Here is a 14048-nt window from a genome sequence, read left to right on the forward strand (position 1 = left end):
AAATCTAAAATTTAGCTTGGAATTTCAGAGACATGTTGTCAGTAGTTCATAGAATAAAATAACAATGCTCATTTTACCCAAACATTTACGTATAAAGAGTAAAATCAGAGAAACTGATCAACTTAACTGGTCTGTCAATTTTTCCAGGTGTAACCAGGTGAAGTTAAATCTCAACATCTAAAGTGATATTCCCTCTGTTTGTCTACAGCGGGTTTCAGAGTGTCCAGCAGGTGGCACTGTGGAGTAAGTGGGCTTCATATAAGCCGCATATATGTGCCGTCATATCTGCGGAACAGCCGTTGGTCCCGATCTAAAGTTGTAAAGGTGACAGTAAAAAAAAACAACAAAAAAAACTTCATAACTTGGTAAGATGACCTAGAAATCAGCTGCATTGTTAGAAGACAAGTAATAAGTATAAGCTTTGTACTGTAAAATTTACCGGTCGATTTTTCTTCTTTTTTGTAGCAGTGAGGTTTTATTTTAATTAATTTTTCTTTTTTTGTAGCAGTGAGGTTTTATTTTAATTAATTTTTCTTTTTTTGTAGCAGTGAGGTTTTATTTTAATTGATTTATGCCCGTGAGCAGTGAAATCTGGCCTTTGCAACCGTTGAGGGAGATTACACGGCTCTGTGACGGTGTGAGTGTTTAATATAAAAATATAAGCCGATTTCTGAGGTTGTGGCCTCAGTATGTCGTTTGTTTGACCTGTTTTGAGTATTTGTGTTGTTCAGAGGGGAGATAAATTGTCCAGGGTAGGAATCGGCTTCACTCTGGACAGGCTGTTGGCCGTTTGGGAGTTTCAGTTTGTTGATTTCTTTGAGGTCCTTCAAAATGTTGTACATATTTAAAGCAATGTTTCTTGCAAAGTAGTATGTTGTTTCCTTATAAATGTATATAGAATGCTTATGTAGTGGTGCTTTTCTGTGTTTTTTGTATTTTTCTGGTGTCAACGTTTTTATTTGTGATGGTCAAGTTAGGGAAACACCTTTCACGACTTTCTTTATTTTGTTAATACCAAGTCAAACCAAAATTAATACTGTTCCATCTGAGGACAGTCGGGAAATAAAACCCACTTACGTTTTTCAGTCGGATGTATTCGGCTTATTTGTCTACACTTGGCCACAGAAATATACTTAAAGTGAAGCTGGTGTGTCCGCATCGTGCTGTGTCGCTTTAACGAGACGGTAGGGCGGTGACGGTGGGACGGGGGGACGCAGAGCTGCCGCAGCTGGACCGGGCGGGAGCAGAACCACACCGCCCTGCTTTCATCCTTCTCTGTGAATCTGAGGAACTGATCATCTTTTTACTCCACCATGAGGGATTACACGGCCACCTCGAGCAACGAGGGAGGCTGCATGCCGTGTTGCCAAGTTTGCGTTTTCGTTTTTACCGCATTCCTGATCGTTGCGGAGAGGACGGCCGGTGAGTGCTACCTGGGACACGCTCTCATCTCGCTCCGTCCACTCTGTTCTCTACACAGGGTAGATAAAAACCTGCGTGTTTGCTGTGTTGATATCGTAATAATCGGTTCTGGTTCTGTTATGTTTGCGATGAGATGCGGGTTTGCTGCGCTGTGTGGATGCGGGGCGCCACAGACAGGATTCAGCATCAGCATCAGCAGCTCTGAGTTTTAAACTCATTCTCAGTTTAAAGCTGGCCTCTGTTGTCATGAATAATAGACCGCAGCGGGATCTGCAGAGTGTTCCCCATTTTTAAACCTGCATGCATCCAGACTGCTGACTCATGTCAGCGTGTTCCCTGCCTTAAAGTCTCCTCTTTAAATGGTCTGTGGGATATTTTGTGATTGAGTCCAAGAGGAGCCATGTTGTTATATTTTAGCGCTCTTTTTGTATGGATGAGGGGATGGGCGTTTACCCCGGGATGGGGCCTAGTCTGGCCGGACAGCCCGCCTGTTTGGCAGCTCAGAGGTTCAGATTACATGTATGGAGGAATGCGGGGAGGCAGAACTGCGGGATGATGATGATGATGATGATGCAGAGACGTTTGAGCAGCTACTGTCACTAATGAGATGTTGAACAGAGGTCATGCAAACTCAGTCTGGACAGTCATGACATACAGGATCTATTATATCCCAAACACTGACAGTATTATTAATAAATTAGTGTCATTTACATGCAAACCTCGAGGTTACATCTGTAGAATTAGTTGCAAATTTAAAAAGCCAGCCCAAAATGTTACGGCAAACTAATTTAGGGACTTTCTAATAGAAATTAGTGATAGAGTCGTATTGTTTATCATTTATCGTGATAAATTTCTTATCATGAGAAGAATTGTGATTTATTGTAGTCATAAATTTCAATTAATGCTGATTTAAAAAAAAATGCTGTCCATATTGTCAGGATTGCAATTTTTACTTTTTTCTCTACTGTTTGTTAAACCAGTACCACAAAATATCCCAATAATACTTCAAGTCCATCTCTACATCCATCACTATCCACTTTGTTGCAGATTGTTTGTATGTAAATGACAAGAAATTTCTATAGTTTCATGGTTTTCTGCTTTAATCCAACAGCAGAACTCAACATTTTACAGAATGCATGTTGCTTTACACTAAAATTAGTTGATTCAAATGATTTACTAGATCAATAACAGTAAGTATGTTTTGGAGTCAGACTTATTTCTCTAACTTTTAATCTTCAATGTTTCCACAGAAGACCAATTATTACAAATTACAAATTCAAGGGTCACAGTACGCATTTGTAAAGTAAGAATCAAATAATTTTCAGTTATAGTGTGCATATGTTACTCCAGCATAGACACCAGGAGCACAATTTAAAAATATGTATATGTTTATAAATAACTGTTAAAATAACAATCAAGATATAACAATTTTCTGCTGACACTGTTTGTATTATAGTTAAATTTTAAAATTACAACCCTTTGAAGCTTGCAGTTCATAAATCTTTAACTCACATTCAGACAGGCTGCAGAATTAGACATACTTATTTTATTTTCTGTGAGAAATCAGGCTCTCTGTAAAAACGTAAAATGTGAATTTTACATTAAAGTTCTCCTTTATTTACTGTGTTTCCTGTGTTTTTCCCAGTAATCTACTGCTTTGTGTATTACATTTGGATTGGCCACAACTACTGCTATGCTCATCTTGCTGGCTTCACGGCACTCTTCCTTCTACCAGGTAAAAAAAAATCAGACCAAATAAATCCATATACAGGCAGAGAGTGAAAACTGCATTAATTTAAACTTTTCTTCCCCTGTGTGTTTGCAGGCTGGGGTCCACAGTGGCTCAGTTATCTGTGGTATCTCTCAGATGGAAAAATCCCCAGGAAATCTCTCAGATGGACTCACATATTACACCTGGGAATCTTTAAAAGGTGGGCTGACTTTACAAAGCTGTACATTTATTTCATTTAACCTTATGTCTGATCATTGGCTGCCATGTTTGTCCCCGGCAGGCTGTGGGATTGTATGCGTCTCCCGGATGAGGATGTGTATGGAGAAATCATGCAGCAGGCTGATGTATCTGCGTTACGTCTGTTTGAGGCCTTGGTGGTCACGCTCCCCGAAACGCTGCTCCAGACCTACGTACTGATCTGTACCGACATAGGCGTCCGCTCTCCTGGTGAGCTGAATGTAAAGACCACAGTGTGTGATTAGTGTGTGTGGCTGAATAAAGACAGCAGAATAGCTCACAACGTTTAAATGTAATCAGTTATCCTCAACAAAATTTAAATTTCATAAAATTGATACTTTAAATTGTAAAAACTAAAAGAAAAAGAAAAATAAACAGTAATGTGTGTAATAAGCTGCAACAAAATCTAATCCAGAATGTTCCTTTTGATTGAGCTTCAGAGGGACTTTGGCTACGTTCACTCTGCAGCTTGAAGTGACCCAAATCCGATTTGTTTTTGCCGTGGCCGTTCACACTTCTAAATACATGAAACACTTGTATGTGTTCTCCAGTGTGAACCACAAACGACCTGAAAGAGTCCCGCATGCGCAGTAGAGGGCGCAATAACTCCCTGCTCTCTCCTCTCTGCAGCCTCGGTGTGTTTTGCTGTGTGTTTGCTGTCTCTGGCCTGGGCGCTGGTTCTCTACGCCAGATCCTGCTCGCTCATCAGACCGGGACACCTGCACATGACTCCAGCTGCCATTCTTTGCCGGCTCCTGTGGAGGGTGGGCGTTATTCAGCACATATGCCTGAAACTCACAGCAGTCGTTTCTGTTTCCTGTGTGTAAAGATGCATTCTGTGTTCATTCAGGTTGGCATGTTGGGATCCCGGTTTGCTGTGCTCATGCTCTTCACACGCATCTTCAAGCAGTGGGTCCTGGGAGTCATTGGTAAGCCAAGAGCTTACGCCGCGGTCCAGTTACCTCAGTGTAAGAGGCGGGAAGAGTAACCAAAGAGTAGCAGTACTCCAACCTATTTTAATCAAGTGAAAAAGTAAAAATTAAAAAAAAATACTTGGTAAGGCTCAGGTACTGAGTAACTGATGAAAACACAGATTATGCTTAAAAATTACATCAGATGGACCAAAAATATAAAGTTATGTGAACATTTTGGTATTTTAAAATACAAAATAAGTAAAATAAATATTTTTGCAATTTCTTTCAATGTAAAACTTATGAAATCTTAACAAAAACTGCAGGCGTGTCTGTGCCTGCTGAATGTTGGACTAAAATAACAACTAAATGACTAAAATCACAGTGGATAGAAAATCCAGAAAATTTGCTCAAGTAAGAGTAGCACGTTTATCATTTCCTCCATCCTACTTTTAAACGTTTTACTTCATATTTATAATGTGTTTGAAACTGACTTTGGAAGTGTGTGTTTGTGACAGGTGTGCACTGGCTGGGCGCGACTTTCTGGATGGTGTCTCAGCAGACAGACATCATCCGTTCAACTGGTCGATGGAGCATTTTCAACCTCGTCCTGGGAGCCGTTCACGTCTTTCTCTTCCTCAACGTGAAGTACGGTCCATCCAGATACCGCATGGCTGCGTTTTACCTGGTACATCTGTCTGCTAGCTCATCTCTCTGGCATTTGTTTAATAATGGCAGCAAGAAAACCTCTGTTAAAAGAAAGCATTGTCTGCAGTAGATAAACAAGGCAGATGACAACAAGATTGATCTTTGTGGTGCAAATGCAAAGCACTATATGTGGAGTAAGTCCCTAACATTTCTTCCATGAAATAAGATGGTGGCAGCTTCATGCTGCAGGGATGTGCTTTTAATCAGGGGTAGGAAAGCCAGCAATTTCAAATCAAAGTCACATTTCTGATCTCAACCAGAAAGACATAAGAGAGATGGAGGCAATTAATCTGATGTTAATTAAATCTGAAATCTGCTAAAATGTTAGATAACATTGTAAAATGTACCCACGAGAGACAGTAAGGTCTTATTTTTTCACAAATTTCAACCCCCTCTACAACCAACAGGTCATGTTTTTAGAGAACGCTCTTCTTCTTCTGGCCTCCTCCTGGTTTTTTGCGATGGTGTCCTGGGACACTGTGGGGATCCCGGCTGCAGTCTTCTGCAGCTTCCTCATTGGTAAGGCATGCAGCCCGTTTCTCTATACAGCATACACTGACTTTTTATAACTTTCTGTTTTCCCTGAATGTTTTTATTGAAAGTCTGCTGTCTGATGAGTGCTTTCCCTCTGCAGGTGTGATAGCGTTGGTGCTGTACTACCGTTTCCTGCACCCCAAGTCTTTTGAGATCTTCCAGAGTATTCGCCACAGGGGGATCGGTGGGGCTTGCATGGAGCGTGGATCTACACTCTCACTGGAGGAGAAAGTCGAGCCCAATTTCCATCACCGTGCAACATTGTCTGGTCGGTGATCGACTTGTCTGCATATTTATCATTTTTGTAACTGTTTTTGTAATGTGCGTTAAATAAGTATTTTATTTTTTACTTTCTATTTTGACCCGTTTTGTTTGAGTTCCAGATGTGCCACTTTTTAAAATACATTTTACTTAGTTTTTTATTATTATTATTTTTGTTTATAAAAACAGTATATTGTTTAAACAAAACATAGTTAAAACTTTATTTTCAGGAGGTGGGACCCTCATGGACCTGCCCATCCAATGGGAAGGCTGGAAGCATCACCACTGGCTGCTGATTCGTTTAGCTCTTAAGACAGGAGACGTTTCCAGGATCTGGTCAGCGTACGGAGAAGGCGGACTGGCCGGACTCATGGGTCTCCCCGAAGAAGTTCACTCCCCTGACATGCATCACGTACCCCGGGTTTGTTGCTCTCCTGAACTGCTGGTCTATGTTTAATGATTAAATTTAAGGTGCATTCACACCAGGCCCCGTTTAGTTTGTTTTAATCAAACTCTAGTTTGTTTATCTAGAAAGTCCTGGAGTTGTGAATGCACAATCGAACTCTAATAGAGACCAAAATTGCCAAACCCAGGTCTCTGTTTGGTTGAAGTGAACTCTGGTGCGGTTCGAATGCATGTGGATGCAACCGCTCCAAATGCAGGAAGTGGACTATAGTGCAGGGCATTCTGGGTAAATACAACCAAAACAAATGCCAAAGTCTAGCACTAGAAGAAGAAATGACTTGTGGTCTTTTACCAAAGACAAAAGAGAAGTAAAACAACCTGACTCCATTTTAGTTTACATTTAACGATGAAGGAAGTTATGCTTGGTGTCTCCTTCAGCAGGTTTCATGTTGTTTCCTTCAGTGGTTCTTGGTGTAGCGCCACCTCAGGCAAAGGGTGAAACAGGTTATTAAATTAATTTGGTTTGTTTGACACATTGTAGTGTGACAGCGAACAGCACCAGCTGAAAATGTAACAAATGGGTATATAATATTGGGTCCCTAATCCAACCAGTTGAAGACTCCCTTAATTTTACCTTTATTTTAAGTTACAAAGTTACAAAGTGTGAACTTTATTGCTGTTTGTGTTTGTGGAATGAGGAAAAATGTCCTCTCTTCCAGACAAGATTGGTTTATTTTGAAATAATGTAATGGGGGCTTTTTTTAATTCCTATTTGTCAGGTTCCACCTCCTCAGCTGAGAGTTCTTCAAATCTCACACCCAGTTCCTCAACCGGCCCCCCCACCTCCTCCACCACAGGTCGTCCAAACTCCTCAGGCAAGATATTCTGTCAGAAACCTTGAACTGAAACCCAGTCGGTGTGAAATTGATGAAAGATGAAAACTGTGTGTATCTGTGTTGACTGCAGTCGCCAGCTTTAGCTGTCTTTTCTTTTCTGTACCCCAGGTGAGTGAAGTCGTCCAGCCACCTAAACCAGCTCACAGCAGCGTTGTGGCCCGACCAGTGAGAAAAGCTCCTCCCACAACCATCAAGGACATGAGGTTTCCAGAGATCATCCCTTTCCAGGAGGCCATTCCTGAGGAAACCGCAGAGGACGAATTAAGTGCAGCTCCATCAGACGATAAAGGTGGGAAACCAGAAGCACTGTTATAAAGTGTTTGGCCATGTGGGGGCAGTAGAAGCAAGCTGTAATTACTGTTTTGAGACAGTTTGCATATACACCCTTTGCTCTTAAACACGTGTGATTGACGGCGCTAAGACCCGCCTCCTGTTTCTGAGTGGCTGTTTCTAGTTAGCAGTGGGAGAAGGCAGAGGAGCTTGATTGTTTTTCACAGATTATCTGTCTTATTGTCACGACAAGGTGACAGTTTCAACAAATATGTCAAAAATACTTTTTATAAAAGTTACATACTGCAACTTTAAATAAGAAATGCAATTAAAATCACACATCACACAAAATATAATAATTTCAATATTGTGGAAAAACTACATCATCCTGGTGCCAGAGCTGGGTAGTAACAAGTAACATTTGCTCAATTACATTTACTTGAGTAACTTTTTTACTTTTCGGAGTATATTTATTACCCTGTACTTTTAACTTGAGTAATTTTATGATGAATTATCACTACTTTTACTTGAGTAAAACTTATGGATTTTCTACCTACTGAATGAAAAACAAACGTGTTTATATCCAAAAATTCACCAGACACACCTGCAGTTTTTGTAAAGTTTCACTAGTTTTTTTATTAAAAGAAACTGATTTTTTTTAAAGGTTTGGTTGGCTCTAGTGGTCTTTATTTGAAAGTAGTTCGACAGGAAACAGGGTAATGAGAGAGGGGGAAGACATTTGGCAAAGGTCACCAGAATCGAACCTGTGACAGCTGCCACAAGGACTAAGGCCTCAAAATGTGGGCTGTGCTTTGCCCGTGCGCCACCACAGCACTGAAAGAAACTGATTTGATCTGACTTTCTTTTGCCTGGTTTTGTTCTTTTTTGTTATCTATATGAATTATTGTCATTTTCGTCCTTAAAGTACCAAAAAATTTCCCTTAACTTTATATTTTTCTCCATCTGAGGATGTACTTTTTAAATATTAAATGACTGATTAATTTGATCAGTAGACTTTTTACCAAATACTTTTTTACAGCTACTTTTTACTTCTACTTGAGTAAAACTATGTTGAAGAAGTGCTACTTTTATCCAAGTACAAGTTTTGGGTCCTCTGCCCACCTCTGCCTGGCAACAAAACCTTTTCTTGAAACAAAATTTTAATTACCTTCTTTCTATTAAGCATTTTATTTTGTAATTTATGCAATTTTAAGGTGAGTGGAAACACAGCATTGGACATTAACTGTTTTCTCTAAATCTGAAGGTGATGAGGACTTCCAGAGCGCTGCCTACGGCTCACTGTCTCTGTCATCTCCTCAACATGGCGGAAGCCTGCGCCACATCGACAGCAACGCCGCGTCTCTCACAGAGGCGTCCTCCTCCGTGGCGTCTCTGGACATCAAGACGCCCGGCTGGTCCCCTGAGCGCCGCTCTCCTCTCCTGTTGGCCTCCCCAGAGAAGAAGGAGGGAACCCCAGCAGAATCCAACACTACTCTATATTTCAGTGCAGATGCTCCGTCGCCGTCCAGCGGCAGCTACCTGGGCTGGGGCTCAGAGCTGTCGCCTATTTCCTCCTACAGAAGACCCTATCGGATCAGAGAAGCCCGCTTTGTCACGTCCACTCCTCGACTGGAGGCTGCAGGTGGAGCTGAAAGCCCCGGCCCGGCGCCGGTTGTCATCATTCCTGCCACTCCCGGCACAACACCGGGTACAACTCCAGGAGGAACACCTGGAGCCACCACACCTGCAGCTTCCACTCCTGGTTCTGCCATGCCTGGTACTCCACTCACACCAGTCATCTCCCATGCTCGCAAACAGATGGTGCAGTTTGTGGACTTTAGAGAGAATTTAGTGTAAAGTAAAGGAAAAGCTAACATTTCCAGTTCAGCTGTTCAATATATAAAAGCATTCTTGTATTAACTAACTTGTTGGAGAGTTATGAAATCTTTTTAAGCAGTCATAGAGTTCATCTATAAATTATTTATCTTTTTGAGCAGACAGATTATATTACAGAAAATAGGAATGTAAACTGATGGCTCTTTCAATATCTGGACTGCACACAGATTTTTAAGAGTTAACCCTTAAAGGTGACCTATTTTGCTTCCTTGCCCATAGACCAATCTTGGTTAGGATAGGTCTGTGGGCATTTTCTTTGCACAAAATAATTATTAGATGATGACATTTACTCTGTTCTTTTCAGAATGAGCTGTTTTAGGCTTCATGTCACTTTAAATCCAAATAAGCTGCTGGCCGCGCCCCAAATTCAACGTTTACACTCACACATGACAATGGCTGAAAACAGATACATAATTATACAACCGTACATCCTTGAAAAGCATTAGAAGAGCCTTCTGTACAGCCAACAAGAACGTATCAAGTGGTTTTTAGATGGTAAATCATCAACTTCCAGCAGCCATTGTACAGCATACAGCAGTGAAACCAGCTGACCAAACAAGCTTCAGTCCCACTTTGGTTGCTAGGTAACAGCGCAGTGCTCGTCTGGGGTTGCTAGGTAACAGCGCAGTGCCCACCTAATGTCACTTAACATTCAGGAGGTTTTTGAAGCGGCTCATTTTCCAGACACCATAAAACTTTAGCTTGTTTCCAAAAAACAGCTGGGTGTTTTTTTTAAACGTTTGGCTGTTTTTAGAAGCAGTAGAAACACAAATGAAGTACAAAAACCTGCAAATATGACATTTGGATAAGAGGTCCAACTAACGTTGCAGAGTTATGAGATGTTTTTAGGTCATCATAGAGTTCATCCATGAATTATTTATTCTGTCTGCTCTTTTGTGCAGACAGATTATGTTACATGAACTAGGAATGTAAAGTGATGGCATTTCAAATATCTGAGCATTACACAGGCTTGTGACAGTTACCACTTGACACGTTATTTGTTTGTTCGTGGTCCGCTGGTATGGGATCATGTTATCGGTTTCAAGGTTTGAAAAGTGTGAACGTCTTCACGTGAAACATTATATAGAATATGAGGTGAAATTACTATTATTAAAGGATCTCAGTAACTCATATATTATAAAGATTCATTGTACAGGTAGGGATTAAAATCGATTACTTTTGTTAATCTTGATGAAATGGATTAGAGTTAATGATGAGCCAAACGTCTTCAAAGTTTCATAAATCTGAATATTAGAAAAGACTAATAAGAAAATTACCTTTAATATAACATTATAAGCCTACAGAAAGTGTTGATGTCTACCACACTTTTTCCTTCCACTCAACATTCCATTCATATGATTGGATTCGGATCTCCAGATACTTTCAAGGAAATGGCTTTCACACTGTGAATAATATCAATGACTGAAAAAACTGCATGGTTTCTGTATTAAAATACTTTTTAAATTATCCTTGGTAATTTTTAAGTTTTATTAACAGCTTTATTTTGAGTTTCGGTTAGCTGTTAGCAATATTTATCGCTTAATGCAATACTTCCAGGCAATATGCGAGTTTCACCTTGCTGCATTAAATTGTGCATCAACAAACGAACTAATTAAAACTGATAATAACCCAAATAATTAGTAGAGATATCCACATTGTCTTCATTTGGATTTTAATTTAAAACATATATTTTAATGTGTGAGATAATGTTGAAAACCTTGTTGATTGATCTGTTCATGTTTTTTTTCCACTCTTTGGCAAACTAACAAAAAACGGATAATGTGCATATTTTCCATACACGATTTAAAATACTCTCCCTGTTGTTGATCACAGACATCGCTGCGGCCAGTGTGTGTTAGATTATTAGTTAATCATTATCAATATGCAACACAAGTCTTCTCATTTGTTTTTACTTTGCTCCAGCCTTTTTCAGGTTCTTACAATAGTCTTGATCAATATTTCATGATTTCTGAAGGTTTTTCTGCAGATTGTTTTTGTTGCTTGTTAAGCTGCTGACCTCTGAATCATTCAGGCATGAAACAGAGTTTTGAGCAAAGATATTTTGCCTCATAGTTGATGGCAGTTTGTCGCAAAAAACAACAACAAAAAAACAAACAGTTTTTGCTCATTTCTTAAGCTGAATCTATGAACAAATACCAGAGCTTAATATTGTAGTACCAAAAATGTGATGTCCAAGAAACTGCTAGCTGAAAACCAGTGGTTTGTAACTCCAGCTAGTAAAGAAATTTTGATTTATTGAACTACTGGTGGTCCCCAAACTTGCAGCTTGTGACTAGCAAAATAGCAGCGTAAGAAATTCACCATCCTACACTGTTAAAATACAGACGCTTCATTTAGTCTCAGGTGGTTGCTATTTGGTCATGTGACGGTGATAAACGCAGCACAGGATTGTTTCCAGGCAATGGAAAAGCAATGTCAGCGTTTTGGTTGTTTTCTTACAGTGTGAAAAAGGAAGGGAAGGATAAAATATCATGTTATTGGTCATAGCAGCACTGTTAACATCGGATTTCAATATCTGTCCAAAGTTTCATGTTGGTGCCTTCCTACTTGTGAACGCTTCATAATCCTGATCAGCTGATCTGCACAAGAACAGAACAGAGGATTAAACAGCTGCTAGGGCATAATTTATTAAAACTGTGGAGATTTTAAGAGTCCCTCGGTGTTATCAAACTGATTTAGAAATAAGTTTTGTTGTTTAAATTTAAAATAATGACTTACTTAAACATCTTGAGGAGTGATTTCAAAATAAGGTGCAGGAAAATAAGTTTGCGTATGTAGTTCTGATCCTAATCCAGCATCTTACCGTTACTGCTCTGCAAAAACACAAAATCTTACCAAATTGTTTTGGTTTAGTTCCTAGTTCAAATGTCTTAGCTCACTTGAAATAAGACAAAATCAACAAGTAACTCTTTAGCATCAAATATGAGCTTGTTTAAAGTTAATAATTCCTTAGTATTGATTTTTAAAAAGTACTAGATCCACTGGGAGATTGGAAAAAACTCGTACTTTTTTGCCAATATTAAGGAATTATTTGCTTAAAACAAACTCCTCCATCTGGCTGCAAAGTTAGTTTTGTCTAATTTCAAGTCTACTAAGATATTTGAGTTACAAACTCGACTAAAAATGGTAGAAATTGGTGCGTTTGCAGTGTGAGGTGTTGGGTTTCTGTTTCTTTTTATCATCCTGCTGTATTTTCAAAACTAAACTGCGGCGTTTCAGGCACGGTGATCATGATGTTTTGACTGGCTGCTGGCTTCTTTTTTTTTTACAGAAGTAGCACTTACTGACTTGGTGGAAATGCAGATAATTATAGTTTAATAAGTTCTTGAACCAGTTAGGCACTGGCACCAGTTTGGTGAGATGAGGCCTAAAAGAGACAGCATCAACTGCCAATACAATACATTTATTTTATCTTGTCGTAGATACTGTTTTTATCTCTTCTAGTACTTTTAGCATAAATGTGCTTCTCCATGATCTCTCTGGTAATTTAGTTTAATTTCTGAAGCGATCTCACCCTCATCTTATATTAGGAAACCACAGATATGGACCACTTAATATTTCAAAGTCTTCAACTATTTCAAAGTAAAATAAAATTTAAAAAATCAAGATGGACTGTCACCTGATATTTGTTTATTATTACTTATATTTCATTTATTTCTAAACTTTGACTCATTTCCTTATTAAAAAATAAATAACTAGATGGTTTTCATTCCAAGCTAACAGTCTGCTGGAAGGAAATGACTACAAAATTAAAATGAATGACCAATTTTCACTATGTTTACTCAAGACTAAGGTCAGAAAACCAGATACTAAGACAAGGAAGGAAAAGGTAGGGAAAGACAACAAAACAAAGCCAGAATGCCATGGAAGTAAAAGAAAAAGCAAAATAAACATAACTTAAGAAACAATGAAAAAAACGGATTAAATTAGATTAAAAAGTGAATATGTAGAAAAGGTTCAATCAAAAAAATGTTAAATGGTTGAACTGATGTTTTATTCTTGTCTTCCATTATGTCTGTTGTGTTGAGTTTTCATAGCGCTGTGATATTATAGCAGATATCTTAACACATCAGTGCTTTTGAACCTGTGAAATAAATGTGTGGTATATTTCATAGGCAGGTAAGCTGCTCTTGTGTGAAGTAATGAAAACAGAAGAAGACATTATAAAAGAAAGAGCTAAAGCTGACATGCTTAGAGCCGCTCCATTACTAAGAAACAAATCCATTCGCAGCATCATCACTGCATGGTTCTCAAAGAAGCATATAGGAAGAAAGGACAGTACTTTGAAAAGACATGCACAGTATTGTAGCTAACATTAATTTGTATGTGTATGCATCAGCAATAAGGCAGCTTATGCAATGGATATCTCACAGGCTACTGAGGAAAATGCTTTACACCAGAAACGCTTCGCCTTGTAGAAATACAGTCAGCTGCCACACTTGCCTGCTTTCCTTTCTGTACTTAGAAAATAAGAATGTTTGTTGTAAAATATTTTCATTGGATTTTTATGTTTTCAATTTAAAAGTGAAGGTTTGTGTTGGATGTTTGTGTAAAAAGCAGATTTGTGTAAAGTGTATCACTGATGCAAAAACTTGTGTTTTCTTCTTTTTTTTTTACAAACAAGCATCACCTTATTTGTGCAAGGCTTTACACAGGACCTCTGTGGTAGAAGTGACCCATAAAGTGTGTTAGTGATGTGACAAAAATAAAGACATTTATCATGACACAAGCAAAGATTTGTTTTATTTCTTTCAT

At 39.0% G+C, this 14048-nt stretch overlaps 1 protein-coding gene across 2 annotated transcripts; it reads left to right on the forward strand.

The window, feature by feature from the left end:
• The first annotated feature begins 1183 nt into the window (after positions 1–1183).
• On the forward strand, positions 1184–14022 carry LOC103132709 (XK-related protein 5-like). Of its 2 annotated transcripts, XR_001661033.1 has the most exons (14): positions 1184–1422; positions 3068–3157; positions 3248–3353; positions 3435–3601; positions 4022–4155; positions 4242–4320; positions 4821–4990; positions 5418–5529; positions 5645–5812; positions 6036–6226; positions 6990–7085; positions 7215–7395; positions 8641–9856; positions 9889–14022. XR_001661033.1 is itself a non-coding variant. In XM_007544509.2 (13 exons), the coding sequence occupies exons 1-13, from the start codon at positions 1314–1316 to the stop codon at positions 9231–9233; spliced, it is 2196 nt and encodes a 731-aa protein (XP_007544571.1). In that variant the 5' UTR covers positions 1184–1313; the 3' UTR covers positions 9234–14022. The 2 variants fall into 2 exon arrangements, 1 of the variants encoding a protein (XP_007544571.1); XM_007544509.2 differs by having other exon boundaries at positions 8641–14022.
• Positions 14023–14048: the final 26 nt, after the last annotated feature.

This window comes from Poecilia formosa, unplaced genomic scaffold (genome assembly GCF_000485575.1).
Source record: "Poecilia formosa unplaced genomic scaffold, Poecilia_formosa-5.1.2 Scaffold1232, whole genome shotgun sequence".
Taxonomy (NCBI): domain Eukaryota; kingdom Metazoa; phylum Chordata; class Actinopteri; order Cyprinodontiformes; family Poeciliidae; genus Poecilia; species Poecilia formosa.